At 35.4% G+C, this 21176-nt stretch overlaps 2 protein-coding genes across 2 annotated transcripts; both read right to left on the reverse strand.

The window, feature by feature from the left end:
• Nucleotides 1–6898: 6898 nt before the first annotated feature.
• LOC115448863 (calphotin) lies at nucleotides 6899–7855 on the reverse strand. Its single transcript, XM_030176444.2, has 2 exons — nucleotides 7720–7855; nucleotides 6899–7602 (listed from the first exon to the last, which is right to left on the reverse strand). The coding sequence occupies exon 2, from the start codon at nucleotides 7593–7595 to the stop codon at nucleotides 6984–6986; it is 612 nt and encodes a 203-aa protein (XP_030032304.1). The 5' UTR covers nucleotides 7596–7602; nucleotides 7720–7855; the 3' UTR covers nucleotides 6899–6983.
• Nucleotides 7856–17477: 9622 nt separating this feature from the next.
• Nucleotides 17478–18637, reverse strand: LOC115448857 (translation initiation factor IF-2). The gene is made up of 2 exons (XM_030176437.2): nucleotides 18504–18637; nucleotides 17478–18217 (listed from the first exon to the last, which is right to left on the reverse strand). Exon 2 carries the CDS (start codon nucleotides 18208–18210, stop codon nucleotides 17554–17556), a length of 657 nt encoding a protein of 218 aa, XP_030032297.1. The 5' UTR covers nucleotides 18211–18217; nucleotides 18504–18637; the 3' UTR covers nucleotides 17478–17553.
• Between the last annotated feature and the right edge of the window lie 2539 nt (nucleotides 18638–21176).

Raw genomic sequence — 21176 nt, forward strand, 5'->3', positions numbered from 1 at the left:
GAGGGATTATGTACGTACATCATACACGCAGGTGGTTGATAGAGAAAATCCAAGAATTTATTAGTATAATACGTTAGGCAACTTAACTTTCAGTTTGGGCCAAACGGTTCGTAACACTACTGCTGTTTCTGTTAATATATAATGTTTTTAATGCTTTGAATGACGAGACGAGTTTGCCGTTCCCCTGATGGTAAGTGATACGACCGCCCATAAACAGTAGAAACACCATCCAACACCTTGACTTATAAAGTATTGTTTGGTATTCCACTGCGCTCGCCATGCTGAGAAATGAGATGATAAGTTTTACTATGTCCAGTACCCGAACACAACAGTGACTACACACTGCTGCTTGGCGGCAGAAATAGACATTGCGGTGGCACCTACCCAGGCGGACTCTCACATAATATGAGAGACTTACCAACCACCCGGGGTTTCATAATATCGATGGTCATAAATTTATTTAATTTCTATTATAATTATAATCATTGAAATTAGCTTTTACTCGTCAGCAAACCGTATCAAAACAGAAGTAAAAATTAAACACATTTATCGCGAAATATTTGAGTTTTATATCAACGTCAATGACGGTGTAAACATAAAAAAACACACGCGTCTTATCCCCGGAGGAATGATGTGATGGGGTGAGCCTAGTACCATGTCAGGCACAAATTTAGTCTTTAGAAAAACCCGATCCCGCTTTGCCTGTCCCAGAGCGGAAGTCATACCGCCCACACAATAAAACTACGCTATTGAGACTGTATTTACTAGATAATATGTATTTTAAGTATATTTAACAATAAGTAAGTACAGTTAGCTACATAAGTGGCTGAGCAAACGCGAGCGAGCAAATTGAGCGAACTTCAAATCGGTTGTACACAATAAGATAATTTCTTTTTCTTCACATGAAGTAATGTACCGAATCCTTTGCACTTTCTTTAAGAGTCTTTTGTTTTTTTAGAACACAAAATTATTTTCGATTTAAAGTTTTGAATGTTCTTCTGCTATTTATGTGGCTAACTGAGAGTGCTTAAGAGTAAGAGAATAAATATGTAATAAACGTATATACAATATACATATAAAACGAAGTGAATATGACTGAATGTGTGAGAAGGAAAGTTGATCGAAAATTATTTCCAAATATTTTGGGTCTGTTTCACGAGATCTGAATGCTTCTCTAACTACAAAAGTCACACTTTAATCTATGCTTCCAAATAAATAGCAATAAAATACGTAGGTACTTATCTACACATCTACATTTACTGTTTAATACTATAACTGTCCAATAATATTTACTAGAAACTTGTGAAAGGGGCCCTTAAGCAAATTAACAGCAACTGCATATAAAAAAAAATACACATCGAGTTGATAACCTCCTTTTTGAAGCCTTTTTTGAAGTCCGTTAAAATAAGGCTTTACTAACTGCGTATCAGTGGCGAAGGATCCTTATAATCCGATTCCGGCCTGCTTCATTTAGCAGAATCTAATTATCATTAGAATAGGGCTGCCATCCGTCCAGATTTCCCCGGGTTCGTCCTAGTTTGAAGGGCGTCCAGGGGTCGTCTGGCAGGAGTTTTTAAAAAAAGAGATCCATTTTTTTTTAAATAGATAAGCAATAAATTGAAATAAATCGTGCATGTATGAATGAATAAAAACTATAACGATTTTTTTTATTTTTGTTCCAAAAAAAGATTTTTTACCGGTGTCCGGGGAAAAACCTATATTTCTCCCAAATGTCCGGGATTTTTGCCGTGTTTATCCGGCAATGTTTATATGGCACCCCTACATTGGAAAGATATGCAGAGTTCATTTACTACATATATTAAGCTTAAGCTGTGTCGGTTTCCCTTTTGGAAAATTTCACTACGACTGCGACTACTGCGCATATTTAACGAATAATCATATTTGGATCACAAATAAATGGCTAACTCTGGCAATCATTTCGATAATTCTTTATTTGTTGACCATTGGCATAATCTTGTGTTACATAATATTGTATCAACGTGAGTTATTAAATGTATTCAGGTGTGTTCAGATTAATAATTTTATTTTATATAGTGTACAATTATGATAAGTGTAAATAAATAACTTACTTGATACTTTCTTTATTTTAAATGTTTCTTATGTGTAGTTTGATTAAGGATAGGTAACTAGAGATAAAAATATTTTATTGAAATAAGACTAGTATTTGGATTTTATCGCGGTTTTCTAAATTTTCAATTTATCCCACGTTTCGAAGACTGCTGCCTTCATGGTTACGGGTCAAAATTCAAAAACTAATATTATTGTGTCGATATACAATGTTTGACATTTGCGTAAACTCAAGAGATCATTATAGACATATTTTAATTAGTAATTGATACATTAACAATCTACGAAGTCGCTAAACACTCTGAAGGAAACTCCAAATTATCTGCGACTAGATAAGCTACAAATCCTTGCCAAAGAACACCGATTCCTGCCTAGAATGATTTGTGGCTTTTGACATTAAAAAAACATCCGAATTTCAATAGAGAAGATGGTTGGAAACTTGCATAAGCCTGGGATTCAATTCTACATTTACTTAAATTGGAACTCAAAAGACGGACTGTCAGACTTCAAGACACTGTGAGCTCATCCTGCGTAGATCGGACCACCAACAGCTAAAATTTAAAAAAATTGTATTGTAAAATGTAGGTAGATTTTGTAACTTTGACTTTTCGAATGACGAACACCTCTCCTCAGTCCGCCGCGTAACCATGACGGCTACAAAGTCTTCGAAACATCAGGAGAAAATAAATATATATAATCCCTTATATAGTTTTATTTTAAGATCACAAATATTAAATTAAGTATTCGAATGATAATCGATATTTTTACTAAGCATTGATTTAACAATGTTTTTCGTACGTCTAATAATGTTATAAACAAATAAATATTAATGTTTCATAAGTTAGTCACATAAATAGCTGAACAAAATCATATCTTCAAATAGCTATACACGTTCATAAAAAAATGTGGAAAATAAAATAAATCCTTTTGTTATTTATTTAAAAACAATGTTGAAAGTACATGAAAGTGTAAGGTGCGTTGGGATTAAATCGGACGCTTTTTCGACGTGTTAAACAGTGTTTCCGAATTATTTTTTTACAAGAATTCTATAGAAGTTATCATAATGAATCATTAACATATGTACATGTTATATATTTTTTCAATTCTTTATATATAACAGTTAATGTTTTATAAGGCTTTAAGAAAGTACCATACTTTTAGAAATGGGTGAGAAAGATAGGACCTGCACAGTGCACAGGTATACTTCGGACTACTATCTATAAGGGTCTATGATACAGAGATTCTAAAATCCGTAAAAAGAGCATATTCTGATCTAGATAGTAATTTTTAAACATACAAAAAAATTTATAAATATCTTCAGATATTTTTAGAAGCGAACTTTGTTTTTTTAATAGTTCTAGGCATACGATCTTACCTCATATGAGTGACACTGTAGATACTTTATAAAATATCGAAGAAATAGTCGTAGTATAGAAGAAGTAGTTCGTGTAAATAAGTAAACTAAACTAAAAAAAATACATATTTAATGAATTCAAACGTCTTCGTGTATAAATTTTGACAAAAACTTGCAATATTTTGCAAGTGCTAGATCGAACGATTTTAATCCGTTCTTTAATGACAAATAATTATATGGGTAAAGATCGGGTCTCAGGGAATATACGTGTTTCGAGAAATTTGACTAAACAAGTCACAAGATTTATTTGCTTTATGATACTATATAGCTACAAAATTAATTAAAAACAGTAAATACTCAATTAAAATTAGGCAAATTCTTGCATGGGGTTAATTCGGATCTGCCAGGGAACGACGAAATACCGATATTCTGTTTGTTAGCACCGTAAACATTATTTACTTGACGGAATCATTCATGTGAACTAGTGGAACGTAGGGAACAAGATGGGGTCGCAGGTAGTGTTGTCCGAAAACAAAAATTATAACACAATTACGAGTTATTTGATTTATACGATGTTACACCTCCTACGATCTTACCCCAACGCGCCTTATATAGGCGATTTCAAGTATTGAATTTGTTAAACTGCTTATATGCGTGACTATAATATATACCATTAGTTAATCTTTATGTTTAGATATATATAATAAAATTGTATATAAACCGTGTCTGCACATTTAATATTTAACAGGTAACAGAACATAAAACAACAAATATAGAAGTTTATTTTCTTAAATGTTCGATGGCCTACATACGCCAAAAAAGTTATAGAATTAAAACTCTAATAGCTTAAAAATATTAAAGTAAATTTGTGTAATCCATAAATATATATTTTTTTATTGATGAACCTTTAATCTTTTCCGGTTGCGTATGTCAGATTAACAGCTGACGACTAGGTAACAATAAAAATATTATTGATAACACCTATAGCCTTACTCTATCGGTAGAATAACATTCGCATTGAAAATATCGACCGTGTCGTCATCCCTTAATAACAAAAGAAAATATCATAAGAATAATAATAAATAAAAAAATCTTTATTTTACAAACATATAATTACACAAACAAATATAATAAAAATATATTATACCTCAAAGATATCACAGTTCCATCAGACTATAACATAGGAGCAAAAAAAATGGAAAGTTAAACATGTAAATAATTGGTATATATGTTCAGAGTTATTTATAAAATTAAATAAAAAGATGTTTTATTGGCACGAGTGTTTATTTCAGAGTGAATTATGTAACTAGGCATTCAAATAATAATAATATAATAATATCAGCCCTGTATTATATACTTGCCCACTGCTGAGCACGGGCCTCCTCTACTACTGAGAGGGATTGGGCCTTAGTCCACCACGCTGGCCTAGTGCGGGTTGGTAGACTACACACACCTTCGAAATTCCTATAAAGAACTTCTCAGATGTGCAGGTTTCCTCACGATGTTTTCCTTCACCGTTAAAGCGAACGATAATTCACAAAGAATACACACATGATTTTTAGAAAAGTCAGAGGTGTGTGCCCTTGGAATTTGAACCTGCGGACATTCGTCTCGGCAGTCCGTTTCACACCCAACTAGGCTATCGCTGCTTTCAAATATTTACAAAAAAATAACACATAAAAAAAATATTGATCACAACAATGGTTACCTTATACAACAAAATAAATACCACTTAAACGAGAAATAGACAGGTTATTGAATACAACAGTTCTCAATTCTCATTCCCATAGTAGTAGGATCCACAGAGATAATAGCGAAATGTCTATACAAATATTGCCTAAAATTGGACTCAGGCATAAACATATATATCATCTAGAAACTGGCATCCATCCACACAACAAAAATTATAATCTGTAAAGTTCTAGGAGAATAGAATACATATAATAATAGAATATTACATATTTTGGTGTTGACCATCGCTAAAACGTACGAAACTAGAATTAAACCTTCTTATAACACTTTATTTTCTTTGAAACAAACCCAGACTTAACTGCCCGAAATAAACGAACACAAAACTGAGTTTTTCAAGTGGCCACCATCTGGAGATTGCACTCAACAACTTTTTTAATTATATTCAACTCATTCTGGGGGAATACTTGAGTACCGGAATGTAATTGAAGTTACCGCTAGGATCTGTTTCCAATAAAAAGGAAATTGGGCCTCCTTTTTCCTGAGGCTCTGAGGGCGGGTGCTCAGTTTAACGAGCTTAGCTCGAGCAAAGGAAACCCTCAACCTAAAGCTGAAGAGTGTGTTTAAATGCGCTAATTTCAGATCTATATAGAATAACGTCTGTGGTTAAACTGAAGAGAGTAATGTTTGTCGTAATATCTGTAGTCTTGCTGAACCATAATATCTGACATCTATATTAAGCATCGATATAATATGTACTACGTAGGTATTAGATTTGGCGTTCCGAACATTCACTGTGTTCAACTGAATTGAACTGATATCCATTCAAAGTGACTTTAGTATGGTTATTATTGACAGCTTGTGGTTGTGTACGGAGTGGCGCTCAGGATATAAGAACTCGAGACTAAGTATAAACCTGGAATGGAATAAAAAATTATAGTGAAATATGTAAAATTATTTATTGTTCAAGTGAATAAATAGGTTATAATAGTGATGTTTTGGTTGCCATTTTGGTTCAGATTTGGAACAAATAGTTTATATGGACATTCGTGTCTATAGAATATACGTCAATGATATTAAGTATATTATGTAAAGAAATAGCACTGTACCCCTTTTTAAGCACGCGCGCGCTCGGAGGTGCGTGGGATTTGGCATGACACTTCATATACGGCGGTTTTCTATATTTGATCCTAAATAAAAATATGCAACCGAAGTTTAACTTTTTAACCCATTTTCTAAGAATCCCTTTTTAATAATCGATCCGGGAAGTATCTATCGTTTTGGTAAATCCAAGAGAAGAAGTAAAGGAAAGTAAATGTCTATAATACGTGTTACAAATATAATTAGTTTGACAGTTGAATTTCGACTACTAGACGTATTTATCAGCTAAGGTACCTCATTTTAACTATTTATATGGGATCATAGATTTGAATATGACTTTTGTATTTGGCCGATTTATGAATTTACACAGAAATTGTAAAACAGGACTTATTTATATGATAAATCACTGATATTAGAAGTTCATATCATCCATGTTTAGAAAATTATTTGGAAATGCAGATAAAATTCTGAATTGATCAAGAAGTCAACTATTCAGAGGTTAAAATGAGATCAAGCAGGTTCTAGAATCTGATAGTAAATATTTAAAGGGTTAAAAGATTTTACATTATCAGTTTTTAGATGGGAATAGCTAAAAACTTTTGTATTTGTCGTGAAGTCCTAAAATACAATACAGGGATTCATTGGAGTATAATAAAAATATCCAAGTTTATATGAAAAGCCTTATTTTATTATAATAAATACATTTTAACAAATCAGGTATCCGTTTGACAATAATCGCAGTTCAATGCATTTAATGATGGATGGGAGTAACTACAGGGGTGTTGACGAGAACTCCGTTGTCAACGACGTGCACAGGCTCGGGGGCGACCACAGGGCTGATTTCCACCACGCCAACAGGGCCAACGTCGATCACGGGGGTGAGGTCTACGACCTGCACGGGGCTGACGTCAACCACAGGGGAGATGTCCACAACGTTCACGGGATCCACGTCGACGACGGGGACGACATCCACGACGGCCACGGGGTCCACGTCGACGACAGGAACGACATCTACAACATCCACGGGGTCCACAACGATAGGGACTGCCTCGGCTTCATCAACGACAATCACGGGGTCGGGCTTGGGTCCAACGGGAGCAGGGGCAAGACCGGCCTGGTTGACGTTGACAATGATCTGGACGAGAGGAGCGGGCTGTTCGGGACTCAGGTCACCAATAACGACGGGGGAAGGCACGACGGCTCCGGCATCACAAGGAGCGGGGATGGGGAAGTCAACGATGGCAGGTCCGATATCCACTAAGGCGGGCCCGATGGAGATGTTGTCAGGCATAGGCATGGGGCGCTTCACGGGGGAAGCCACAGCCACGGCGACGAGGGCAGCGAAAGCAACGATGAATTTCATTTTGAATCTAGAATCAAAAACCAATTATATCATTAAAATTTAGGACATGAGGAAGTATATTGTTAGTAAAATATCTATATAAAGATAAGATAGTAAATATTTGCAAATGTTTTAAGATACTTACAGGTTTTAAGTCACTGATCAAACTGATACCCTTCGCACATTACTGAGGTATTTTATAGTTGACGAAGAAAGTGTTATCGTGTCTTAAATTGGGGGCAATTGTAACTTTATCTTGTTATGTCAATAAATTGATTATTTAAAAATAAATTCGAGGTGGCGCTGAGGGTAATTTTTGATAAATTATGCTTGAGATAGGTATTTGGATATTATAAGCACCCACAACACTAATAAATAGTTTATTTTACAACAATATTTTTATACCATAAGTTAACAAACGAACATGTGTTACGTAATTTTAACTTATAATAGCAGAATCATTAGAACGCCCGAGCTTAAAGAAATGAAATTGGCATACAAAAGCGAGCCATGATTTCACGATGGTGTTCTTTAGAACATTCACTACCTAGTACCATGTTGATCCTCTTCATCAGTGCTGTAGAGAAATACAGCTACAAGGCGGCCCTACCACTGGAAACAAAGTATAATATACAAGTACAATACATAGAATTGGCATTTCTATGCCATGATGAAAAATAATAAATATTTAAACCGAAAAGTTCAGAATTCTATTTAATGAAATAGGACATGAAACAAATTCTTTTCTTATTTTTTTAGCTATAGTTACACCTAACTACCGTTACAGTATTAGGACTTTTAAGACTAAAAGAACTGCTCTTAACAAAATAAAAAACTGATTGCATTTTTTACTATCCACTATACTTTAATCATTTAAAAATAAAAAACAAAAAAATACTCTCGTTTTGCTATTTTCAAATCAGTTCAAAAGATTAAAATATAGTGGATAATAAAAACAAATGCAATAAGTTCTTTATTTTAGCGAAAATGTCCAAATATAAATAAAACATGTTATACCCAGCAATTCAGGGTTCGGTAAATTCATAATTATGTAAAAAGACATTTTGTAAATTGGCTTTAGATAACAATAGACACAACTTCTAATATCTCAAATTTACAGCCCAATATAAATTCCTTCAGATGTTAATCTTTGAATATAATCTTTATTGCTTTTATTAATGGATTTCGTGCAAAAAAACATTGCGCACAGGTGATTGATAGGGAAAATCCACCTATTTATTATCCCCATTAATATGAACGATGGAACTCTCAGTTCGTGCCAGACCTCTCGAGAAACCACACCGGCGGTTTCCTATCTTCGTAAGGTATTTTAACTGCCAACCTTTAAGAGGAAATCAGTTTATTTTCGTATTTACAGCAAGCTTAGATTTAAATAAGGCGTCTAAGTTCAGTATCTTTTATTATCGCGTATTATTTTGCGTTGGTTAGGTTGCTATCAACAAGGGTTTAAGTAACATTCCGTGTGCATAGCCTAGAAAAATATTCATAACTGTTATGTCATGTTTTTCAACTTGTTATTGTTTTTATTATAAATGGATAGATGAAATCGGTTCGTTTCAAAACCCTTTGTTTAAAATGTTGTATTACTTATTATTATAATAAATGAAATAAACGGAAAGTGACATAAATATCGCCAGGTAGCGATATGCAATCCCGCCCTGTGGAATGGGGGCGTTTGGAGAATTCCACCACGGTATCCCCTGCCTGTCGTAAGAGGCGACTAATAGGGGCCACGAAGGGGGTCGTCGGCGGGCAGCAGGGGGCTGCACGGTTACCCCAGCATAACCGCTCAGTCGCCCCCCCACGAAGGCGGGGCGGTAGTAATAAGGAATTTTCTCCACGAAACCAAAAAAAAAAAGGTAGCGATATGCAATAAAATGAAATCGTTATGTAATTACAAACTATACATGAGAAATATTTAGATTCCGTAAATTTTTACTCTAAAACCGCTCGGAAGGCTATTTCGAATCGTGAAAAACTAAATCTAATTCTAGTATTGCTCTTTTCAAAATTAGTTCAAAGGTACAAAGTTCAATCATTAAAAAAATATATATATGCAGTTCGTTTTTATTTTGTTTACAACAAATAATATTAATAAAAATCTTTGTAGATCTATCGGAGATTGCATAAATATTATGTAAATTTTCTTATCGCTTTGTATTTGTGGGATAAGGCTTAATTATTGAGCTAATGTTTATGGTACAGATAAGAGCGATTTGCAAGATTTATGTATTTGAGGTTAAAAATATCGTTGACGAAATTTTAGATATCTGATAAATTACTATGAATGGGTTTTTTACTATTAAATGTATTTAGTAAGAAGCAACCTTCTTTTGAAAAATAATAGGTCTTTTTTAAATTTTATTTTCCCTACATGTAATATAAATTACGAATAGATAGCTTCTGAAAATATGATTTGCGCGATAGATCGTGTTGCTTTTCGTGTGAGTTTCTTGCGGCGTATCTCTTTTACAGCAATGACAAGTTCCGATGAATTAAATTGCAACATTAATAATAAAAGGACTAATAATCGTAGTATTTTACATTGCCACACGAAAAACATAAAATTTTCATGAAGTTATATTATATTTGGCCATGTTAGCAAATGCGGTTGCTCAACGTGGCCCGCCAAAAATACAAATTTTCGAAAATTTTGATGTTGGGCTATATTAAGAGACGTGGTTGCTCAACGTGGTAATAATATATAAACGAAAGTTGGTATACTATCTGCATTTAAGTATTACTATCTTCGTATTTAAAAAATTGTATGGAACAAAAATAACTGACTGAAGGAAAAAACCTAAAATATATAGGTATTATTTTATAAGCGGGCACGACAAATCTTACTCCACTGTACCTGATGGTAAGTGGAGTGGGGTCTGGGAGATGATTACGCCTCAGCAGTCGACACAATTATGCCGGCCTGTTGGAACCGCATATACACAGGCTGATCGCGGAACGCGACGCACTTACGAGGTCCACTATGGTAGGTTTTAACACCCTGTGTACAGTGGTAGCTATCCGGTTGGATATAAAATACTTAGTCTGGCCATAAATACTGTTACACTTAATTATAAAAAAATATTACATTTGAATTTCGAATCTGTCATTTTTATACGATTGTTCATTGTGTTTTCTCATTTTGGCGCCAATACATTGTAAAATATTTTGCGATATTAAAATGGTGTGGGGTGATAAAGAGAACCGAATCGCTGTGATAGCATTACACAAAGTAGGTATGGAGCCAAATGCAATTTTTAAAACTCTCCATACACTTGGTATTAGTAAAATGTTTGTGTACCGGGCTATTAATAGGTACAATGAGACCTCCTCTGTTTGTGACAGAAAAAGATCTGGCCGTCCACGTAGTGTTCGTACGAAAAAGGTGGTCAAAGCAGTAAGGGAAAGAATTCGAAGAAATCCTGTCCGAAAGCAAAAGATTTTATCTCGGGAAATGAAGATAGCACCTAGAACCATGTCGCGTATTTTAAAAGATGACTTAGGACTTGCAGCCTATAAGAGACGCACTGGCCATTTCTTAACTGATAATTTAAAGAAGAATAGGGTGGTAAAATCGAAACAACTACTGAAGCGGTACGCAAAGGGAGGTCACAGAAAAATTTTGTTTACGGATGAGAAAATTTTTACAATTGAGCAACATTTTAACAAACAAAATGACCGTATTTATGCTCAAAGCTCTAAGGAAGCTTCCCAATTAGTCGACAGAGTGCAACGTGGACATTATCCGACTTCAGTGATGGTTTGGTGGGGTGTTAGCTATGAAGGAGTGACTGAGCCATATTTTTGTGAAAAAGGTATCAAAACATCGGCACAAGTGTATCAAGATACCATTCTTGAGAAGGTAGTTAAGCCCCTTAACATCACCATGTTCAATAACCAAGTATGGTCCTTCCAGCAAGACTCGGCGCCGGGTCATAAAGCTCGGTCCACGCAGTCTTGGTTGGAATCGAACGTTTCGGACTTCATCAGAGCTGAAGACTGGCCGTCGTCTAGTCCCGATCTTAATCCGCTGGATTATGATTTGTGGTCAGTTTTAGAGAGTACAGCTTGCTCTAAACGCCATGATAATTTGGAGTCCCTAAAACAATCTATACGATTGGCAGTGAAGAATTTTCCCATGGAAAGAGTGCGTGCTTCTATTGATAACTGGCCTCATCGTTTAAAGGACTGTATTGCAGCCAATGGAGACCACTTCGAATAAGCTTTTTATATTTTTAATTGTTTTATATTTATGTATTAAACTGACACACTGTAAAAGTAATAAATGTTATTTGCAGTTAACAATTTTCTTTTTTCTTTATTACAATATTTATGGCAAGACTAGGTATATCCTATATAAAGTGATTAGATTCAGACCATAATATATAGTAAATATTACGCTAATATTTGGCAACAATATAAAAAAAATTGGATGAATATTCCTTCATATATATTTTGTTTGTTTGAGAAACATAATATATAATTGGCCATGATTAGAACACTTCACATAAGTTGAGTGAAAATATAAGAAAAAAAAACAATAAAAGGTAAAAATAAAATCCAACTACTACTACTTACTACTACAATAATTTAGTTTTTGTTAAAAATAAAAATATGTTTACGATGTACCGCTCCTTTAGTTCCGCTTTGAATGACGTCGTGATAAATGTAATAAATTGATAGGTAAGTAATTTAACTCTATAAATAAACGCCAGTGTTTTATGCCTTTGGGTAAACACTGCTCCATTAATTATTACTACCAGAAGATGTTTATGGTAAGGTTCTTGATCTAACTCTATTTATTATCTATGATGTCGTTAACAAACTTATTAAAATAAATGGGTTGATCATTAAAAAGTTATCAAGATATTTGTCATATTTTCTTCAAAAGTAATTTGGCATGGATACCTTTAACTGACTAAGTTTGGTACGCATAATTATGTAACATAATAATGCACTAAAATTCCCACTGAAAAAGTGTTAGTGTTATGTGTGTATGTGTAAGTGTTATAGATTTAAAGTATACCTTTACACTTATTCTGTGCGTCTACTCGTTTATATCTCTTTTTCTGTCCGTGACATCGTAGCTCCCAAACGAATGAACGATTTTGATCTTTTCTTTGTTTGAAAGCTGATGTAGTACACTCGAAATGGTTATTAACTATAATTTAGGACGAGCAGAGAGCAGAATAGGGTATTACACTCTTTCTGAAAAGTGTCTCAAATTCATCTTAAGGTGATAAAATACCACTAGAAATTTTATAAAAATAATATTCAATGAATAAGTGATATTAAAATACATTTAAATTTTCCCTCGTAAATAAACGAAAACGCTAGAGGCCACGTTGCTGACTTCAACTCGACAGTAAACACCAAGTAACAACGCTGTGCCTATGCACAGTGTTGTGTATGAGCACAACGTTTAGGGAAAGAGGAAATTATTACAATCAAAATGAGCTACTATCCTTATCATTAGTGTGTTGTTCCTGAATCTAAGAATACTAGCCTAAAAACACCGACCAAATTGTGAATTCAAGTGCCAACTGATGTAACTATGAGTAAAACTTGGTTACAACTTGCGATAAGAGATCCAAATGTACTGTCCGAAAAATGTGTATATTTCGATAATTTAGAAATAGTGAACGCGTATTGACACTTTAAGCAGTTTACTGTCTTGATGACGTCATGTCATGGCGGCACTCGTTTCGCATATTTGTAAAACAGATAAAAAAAAAGTTAAAGCTTAGAATTGAATTTAAAAATTTAATTTATAATTTTATGAACTGGCACTACTATTTTCCAATTGCTTTTTGATTAAACTATCTTATTTATGTATTTTTGATTTTTTTCTCATATACACTAAAATACCCTATTAATACAGTATCTAATTATCAGTAGGATTTGCAGACTGCATTCATGTATATCAATACCTATATGTTGTGTCAGATTCCCTTTCGGAAAATGTTACCTTTCGCGACTGGTGTTTAGCGTTAGGCACTCGGCTCGACGGTCGCCTGAGGTTTACCATCTCTCTGGGCGGCTCAACGTCGGGTCTTAAGGCACGATGAAGCTAACATATCCGCTTAGTCACCCTCCACGCAGGCTGGACATAATAAAAAACTTTCTCCGCAAAATATATTAGTTAGGCGACATTTTGTGAGTTACAAATTAATTGAAATTAGACAGTCCATGTTCAAACTTTACAGTGATATTGCTATTATGTATTGGCAGGCGTCTTCAGAAAAGCCAGCTCGTTTCAACAAATTATTTCATAAATGACTTTATCATTTATACTTAGTTGTTATGTTATTTAATTTTATAAATAAAATAATTGCTATTGAATTTATTCTATTTTCCCACCTGTCCTTTTTGACGTAGTGCATGCACCACATAACGTTAATGACAATTGAAATTGGCATAGGTACAAAATATCATTCTATGCTAATTTTAAGACGATAACCTAACACACTCTTGTTACAAGGTTAAAATGTCATGGATAGGGTTTGCAATCCGGTCCGGCGGATCCGGTAATCCGGCGGATCCGGTACGTTTTCGTTGCCTACCGGATCCAACAATATCACCGGATCCGGTGGCCGGATCCGATATATTAAAAAAAACGTAATTTCTCTTATTAAAACCGTGCGAAAGTACTAAAAACTTAAGAAAGAAATGAGCGCTTATGAAACTGAAGGAGATAGAGGGAAATACTTGTCTCTAATATATGACTTTTTGACTTTAGTGAAACCAACCAGTGTTGAAGCTGAAAGGGCTTTTTCGGCCGCTGGTTATATTTGCAGTTCCTTGAGAAGTAGGCTAAAGGATGATACTATTAATACAATTTGTTTTCTAAGAGCGTATTTCCAACAAGAAAAGTGATCTGTGCTGTAATGAATGCATGGGTATAGTATCCATAAGCTGTTGATTTTGGAAATTTTAATTTGGATTATAGAAGAATATGATGTTGATTTAATTTAGTTTTTATGAACGGGTTTAACTTAATTTAAACCATAAATAATTCACTGTTGTTTGAAATCTTTGAGACTGATTATTATATAATAACTGACTGATAATAATTATAAATAAATAAGAGTATATTTTCGCACAAAATCGTTTCTATTTTTCCCCGTAGATTATTCCTTATATTATGCCATGAAGTTAGAAATATGCGCTATGTTGTACACCCAAAATACTAATCCGGATCCGGCCGGATCCGGCGGAATTCTCGTGATTCCGGCTGAATCCGGCCGGATTTAAGTTTGTACCGGATTGCAATCCCTAGTCATGGAGAATTAGGCCCGTGATTCCATTACAATGGGAGGCCGACGTTAATTTTTTATGACAGGCTGTCTGATATAAACTCTGTTTGGGTTATCCAATGCAGGAAAAATCGTTTTATACCAAACCACATAAACTTTTACCTCTCCCGAGAATCAAATCCAGCACCAACTGATCGCCAACTCATATATTATAGATACGCTGCTATTGGACTAACGGCAGCATATACTAATTGTAAATAGTAAGTATATCTAATCGCGGCGACTATGCATAATGTATGCAAATGACACACGTCTCACGTTTGAAATTTTAAAATGTTTGGAAAAGAAAGCGTTTCTTAGCATCCAGGTAATTGAATAAGCTATTAGGTACATTTTAAATTGAATGTAGACTGCAAACAGCGTATTGATTTTGATATGAGTCGAGTTACACTGTGAATTATGTAACTTAAATTCCTCGAGATAGGATTCATATTTATTTCAGATAGCCCGATCAAAAAAATGGGACCGAAAGAGTTACGCGCATCCACTAAACCCTGATATAAACCAGGAAATAAAGTTTAAAATCGGATCATGCCAAATAATTAACAAAAGGATCTGTACAAAACAAAATATGTAAAGCAAGGATGATGCGGTTAGCACTAAAGACGCTGAGAGTCACTATAGAATCACTATAATCAGAGAACTGTATTTCGCGTCCGTTCGCAATTCCGTCGTTTTGCAATGACGAATGTTCTAATCGAAGGATAACTTTAATAACCGTATAGGTAGGGATTTTTTTACTCTTACCAATAATCCAAGCTGCCCTACAAATTATTAGAATGCCCGTAATTCCAAAAAGGATAAGCCCTAGTAGAGGAATTAGGGCTCCACAACTATACATATTAATTCCTTTTTTCTATAAGGGTCAGGGGGATCTAATTCGTCTATAGGGGTGTGAGATGTAAGTATGTATGTACCTACCTCGTATAATAAAAACTATTATGTATGTCCGATATCAGCAGTAGCAGTAGTATTTCGCCAACACTCGTTTGATTTAAACATCCTCCGGTAACAACCTTACTGGTGAATCCGTCTTTATGCAAAGTTCTATTCGAGGGACAGATTTGATAGCCGTATAGGTAAGAATTATTATTACATTATTATTTACATATATGGCAACCAAAGCTCTGTTTCGCCTATGCCTGTAATTGCGAAAAGGCGGATATGCCTCCATAGGTGGAATAGGGCCCCCTGACCTTATTTTAGAAAATATAATATTATGTTGTCTTTGTACTGAACTAAAAGCGGTGATAGCCTAGTTGGGAGTGAAACGGACTGCCGAGACGAATATCCGCAGATTCAAAATCTAAAAGCACGCACCTCTGACCTTTGTAAAGTTATGTGTGGATTCTTTGTGAATTATTGCTCGCTTCTCGGTGACAGAAAACAGCGTAAAGAAACCTGCATACCTGAGTTCTCCATAATTTTTTCGAAGGTATGTAAAGTCTACCAACCCGCACTAGGCCTGCGTGGTGGACTGAGGCCTAAACCTTCTCAGTAGTAGAGGTGGCCCGAGCCCAGTAGTGCGGTATATATTCATCAGCCCTGTATAATATACTTATTGTTTAACTTTATTGCTACTAGCAACTTTATTGCATCATTTTATAACCACATTTATCACTCCATGTCTCAAATATTGCGAATATCTGTCATTTACAAGTCGGCATTAAACAAACGAATTTCTGTTATTCATACATATAAAACTTTATGTTTTTACAACAGTGTATAAAGGTGGACGTAATACCAGAAGCATTCTCTATCAGTATAGATTGGGGTGAATCAGAGATGACATGATATTGTAGGGGGATTTTATAAAACTTAAACAATATGACTACTAGAGAGACTACAATAAGTACCTTTCTCTAAAGTTATAGTATGTGATCTAATAACATTCGTACGAAATGTTATATTGGTAAATATAGAAACTTTTAACTAATAATTAAATCGCTTCCAAAAACTGGCTTTTGCTGGTGGTAGGATATATTTTTTATCCGCCCGTATAGCGAACACCATACACAAGGTGTCAAAATTCGCCATAGTGGCCCACGCAAGTGTGTCTCGTTCCGGGATCAGTCTGTGTATATCCGGTTCCAACAGGCCGGCATAATTGTGTCGACTGCCGAGGGGTAATCATCTCTCGTCAGTCGACATTCTATTGGACTCCACTCCACTTACCATCAGGTGCAGAAGGGTCACTTTGCCGTGTCCGTAAAAGGAAATAAAGAAAAACTATTTAGATATAAAAAAGAATTTGACATTATCTATGTACTATTTACTCATTTTGGAATCGGTGAGTAATCAATTATTTTCAAGTACGTGCTGTATGCACATTATTACTCCATGCTAGATAATGATTATCTGGTCACACTAAAATAACAACATTAAAACTGACTTACAAATTGAAATTCATTTACAATCATTAAAACATAATAATATTCACAATTAAGTGTTACTGTTGTAGGGACGTACATCCGAAATCAGAATCTACGACCGTATTCTTCGAAGAAATAGCTCCAAATCAGTAATAGCTACATCACATTTACACAAACAGAAATAAAATATTAAATATCGTATCATTAATTTTATTTTATTAAACTAAAGCCGTGCATTTACAAGTGTTCCTTTACAATTCGATACTCAATTTAGTTGAGTTCGTCGGGGAGGTTGATAGCAGGGGAAGGAAAGACGGGGCTGCCGACCTGCACGGGCTCAATAGCGATAGGGGCGACGTCAACAACCTGAACAGGGTCGACAACCACCACGGGTGTGATGTCGACAACATCCACGGGGTCGATCGGCACCGGGGCTCCGGGAGCGGGTACTGAGTTATCAGCCTCGTCCACAATGATCACGGGTTGGGGTTTCTCAACTTCCGCAATAGCACCACCGATTCCAGCGCCAGCGTTCACGTTCACTATGAGCTGGACAAGGGGAGCAGGGGAGCCTGGAGCAATGGGGCCCACAACAACGGGAGAGGGGGAGGGAGAGGGGACAAGGTCACAAGGAGCAGACACGGCTCCACCGTCAGGGAGGGGGAAGTCGACGATAGCGGGCCCAATGGAGATAGGGTAGTGGTCGACGGGAGCGGGACCAACGGCGATGGGCTGAGGGACAACGGGGCCGCCGCCGAGGATGGCCTCGAGCTGCTGCTCCAGGAGGGCGGCGGTGGCGGGGTCGGTGCTGGGGCTGTGGATGGCGGCGATGATCGCCTCCAGCTCAGACTCCAGGTTGACAGCGGGCTTGTTGGGGAAGGCAACAGCCACGGCCACGAGGGCAACGAAGGTAACGAAGAATTTCATTTTGAACCTGGAACATACAATATAAATGTGAATTAGGAGAAGCAACTTTGAAATTATCTTCTTTAACCTTGTCGCGATAGCAACATTACACTACTAGTAAAGTCATAGTTGCTCAGCAACTTTCAGCGTCTAAGTTTTTAACATGAAGAACAATTTCTTCATAATCAAAAATTATTTGAAATAGAAACTCTATGAAAGTCTTAGTGACTGTCTCCATTTAATATGAAATATTTAATTTAGAACAGTTTCACGGTTTACTTCAGGTTTTACTATTAGATAGTTCGTATACTTACAGTGTTTTTAATAGCTTCTATCGCACTGATACTACTGTACACGAAATCAGGCCTTTTATACTAAAACTTATATTTTTTTTATCATATCTTCAATGAACGTTATTACTTTATAAGGGGAATAAATCGATTTAAATATTGTCGTCATTTATATTAAAATGTTTAGGCATTTGGAGATTAGTATTGGGGCTGGTATAAATTACGTAGTTATGACATTGCGACATCATCGCATTACTGATGATGAAAGTAAATTGGAGTAAAAACCTAACAAAGATATTCAAGAAAAATGCTAGTTTAAGGATCTCCTTATTTTCGATTTTCAAATTCATTTTAACCCAATCCACCGTGGATTTGGTGCAAGGCACTATGATCTGGACAAAATAATTACTTCGCTCACAGCACCTTCCTTTTAACCCAATTCAATGTAGTTTTGGTGCATGGCATGTTACAAAATAATTACTTCGTTCGCAGCACTTCCTCCAGCAAAACAGCGTGCTGACCGTATTTTAGAAGCTATCTGTTCGAAATTTATAATACACTAGCTTTTGCTCGTAGTTTCACCCGCGTGAAAAATGTTCCAGGATAAAAGTTTCGCTGTATATTTTCCAGGAATAGAAAGTAGTTTATGTTCTTCCTAGGGTCTCTAGCTATATAGTAGTTTTTAGGTTTGTCACATTCAAACAGGCAGACAGATGCGACCGCAGCAGGGACTGTTTATATAATATATTTTTTAGAACTTCATTTTCCTCGTATTGCATCATTTTATCATACATGCCCCGCATTTATAGGTCATAGCGTGATGATATATAGCCTTTGATGAGTAGAATATCTAACATTAAAAACAATGATCAATTCGAACCAGTAATTCCTGAGATTAGCGCGTTTAAACAGACACAACTCTTCAGCTTTTTATAATAGTAGACATGCTCAGTAAGCCCGAGAATTTTAACGTAATGGTTTTGACTAAGTAAATTTTGTATGGAACTTTGATCAGCGCCCCGGTGAGCGTATTTGGCACTAAAATACTGCGGGATCATTGCGCGCATATAAACTTTGGACAGTAGGTAAATCACACGACTAATGTAACGGTTAATTTAAAATATACAAAAATCGGCTGTACGAATATGTTTTTTGACGTATTTTGTGGTCAAACACTGCCTCAGTGGCTTAGTTGTACTGCATACGTACGTACGTACGGCAGCGCTCTGAGGTCCTGGGTTAGAATCCCGGGTCAAAGTGATATTTGAATTTTACTGCTCAGTATCAGCCCGGAGTCTAGATTGTGGTCGATGTGGCGATAGGCTCGCCCCCTATAACATTATGAGACAGAACACACTTGGCGCAAAAGTGGGTGCCCAGAACGGACGATCTATCGAAACCTTAGAATTACAAAGACAAGTATAAATTTTAAAGAAAATATCGAATGATGATTTGAATTTTAATAAACTTACATATTTTATAACGCATTTTTAAAATGTCTTCACTAAAAATTCAAAATGTAGATCAAAGATTGATACTATCAATGTTCCGATCCATTTAATTATACATAGTAAAGATGCAATATTTAACAAAACATGAAGAGGAAAATTCTTACGTATTCACATAACTTTCGTGCAAGGCTATGAACAATGTCTGCGTCATTTTTAACGTTATCTATTCAAACTATTGACCTCTGCGATATTCTATGGCAAACCGGTTAGAGGTCGACGGTAACGTCACTTCAGCACAAAATAGAGCATTTAAAAAGGAACTTGAGGGCCTTTCACAACTTGAGTACTACTCATCACGTAAGTGTATCAGCCGAAATAAGTGACAATAAAATCACTACTACGTTAGCAGTCTTACTTAAAAACTTTTACCGTTAAGACGTGGTTAAGAATTGCTTAAATAGCTGTCAAAAACATCAAACGTTTCATTGAGTAAATTTTTGTTTTAACTAAGCATAGCTTTGCAAATTTTTATAAGTAAGCTATAGCTGTTTAATAGGTTAATTGTCAAATAAAATTTACTTGAAACTTGTGAAGTAAGCCACAAGGGGCCCTTTTCCATCTACGGGGGTAAATTCATCTTTTTCAAAGACACCAAAGGGCAAATCGTAGGACAGATTTGATAAACGCGCCGAAAAAACACCTATTTATCTAAACCACTTATGAAAGCTGTCTTTCGATTAGAACGCCTGTAATTTAAAAAAAAAACGATTTGTCCGTAGACAGAATAGGCCCCCTGGCTTTAAATGTTTTCCTACCAATACAGTCTATTTTTCAAGGATTCTTCATGAAATATTCTAATAAACAAGATATAGACGACCTTTACCCTTGAAGCATCTGAATGTTTGCCGGCAAACATGACAGCTACATGACATTACACGTGTCACCTTATTATGTAGTATATAAGGTTATATTCCCGTCATATGACAGTGTTTACAGTTCTAATAATCAAATGTCCACTTGTTTATTGCTTATGCTGATTACATAAACTATTTAATGAAGTAGGTAATAATGAATATTTATATAAGAAAGATGTTATCTCATATTTTCCGCGGTTACATAAATGCCAGACTACATTGTGAAATAAGTACTCATTAGTGTATGCGTTTATTTATTTACGCAGATAGGTTTTCAAATTAGCAAATATAAAGAAATTTAATGCATTATGATTTTTAGGCGACACGCACGT

This window comes from Manduca sexta, chromosome 16, assembly GCF_014839805.1.
Source record: "Manduca sexta isolate Smith_Timp_Sample1 chromosome 16, JHU_Msex_v1.0, whole genome shotgun sequence".
Taxonomy (NCBI): Eukaryota; Metazoa; Arthropoda; class Insecta; order Lepidoptera; family Sphingidae; genus Manduca; species Manduca sexta.

Coding starts and splice junctions, on each gene's coding strand:
- LOC115448863 (XM_030176444.2), bottom strand. CDS start 7,595: ATGAAATTCATCGTTGCTTTCGCTGCCCTCGTCGCCGTGGCTGTGGCT.
- LOC115448857 (XM_030176437.2), bottom strand. CDS start 18,210: ATGAAATTCTTCGTTACCTTCGTTGCCCTCGTGGCCGTGGCTGTTGCC.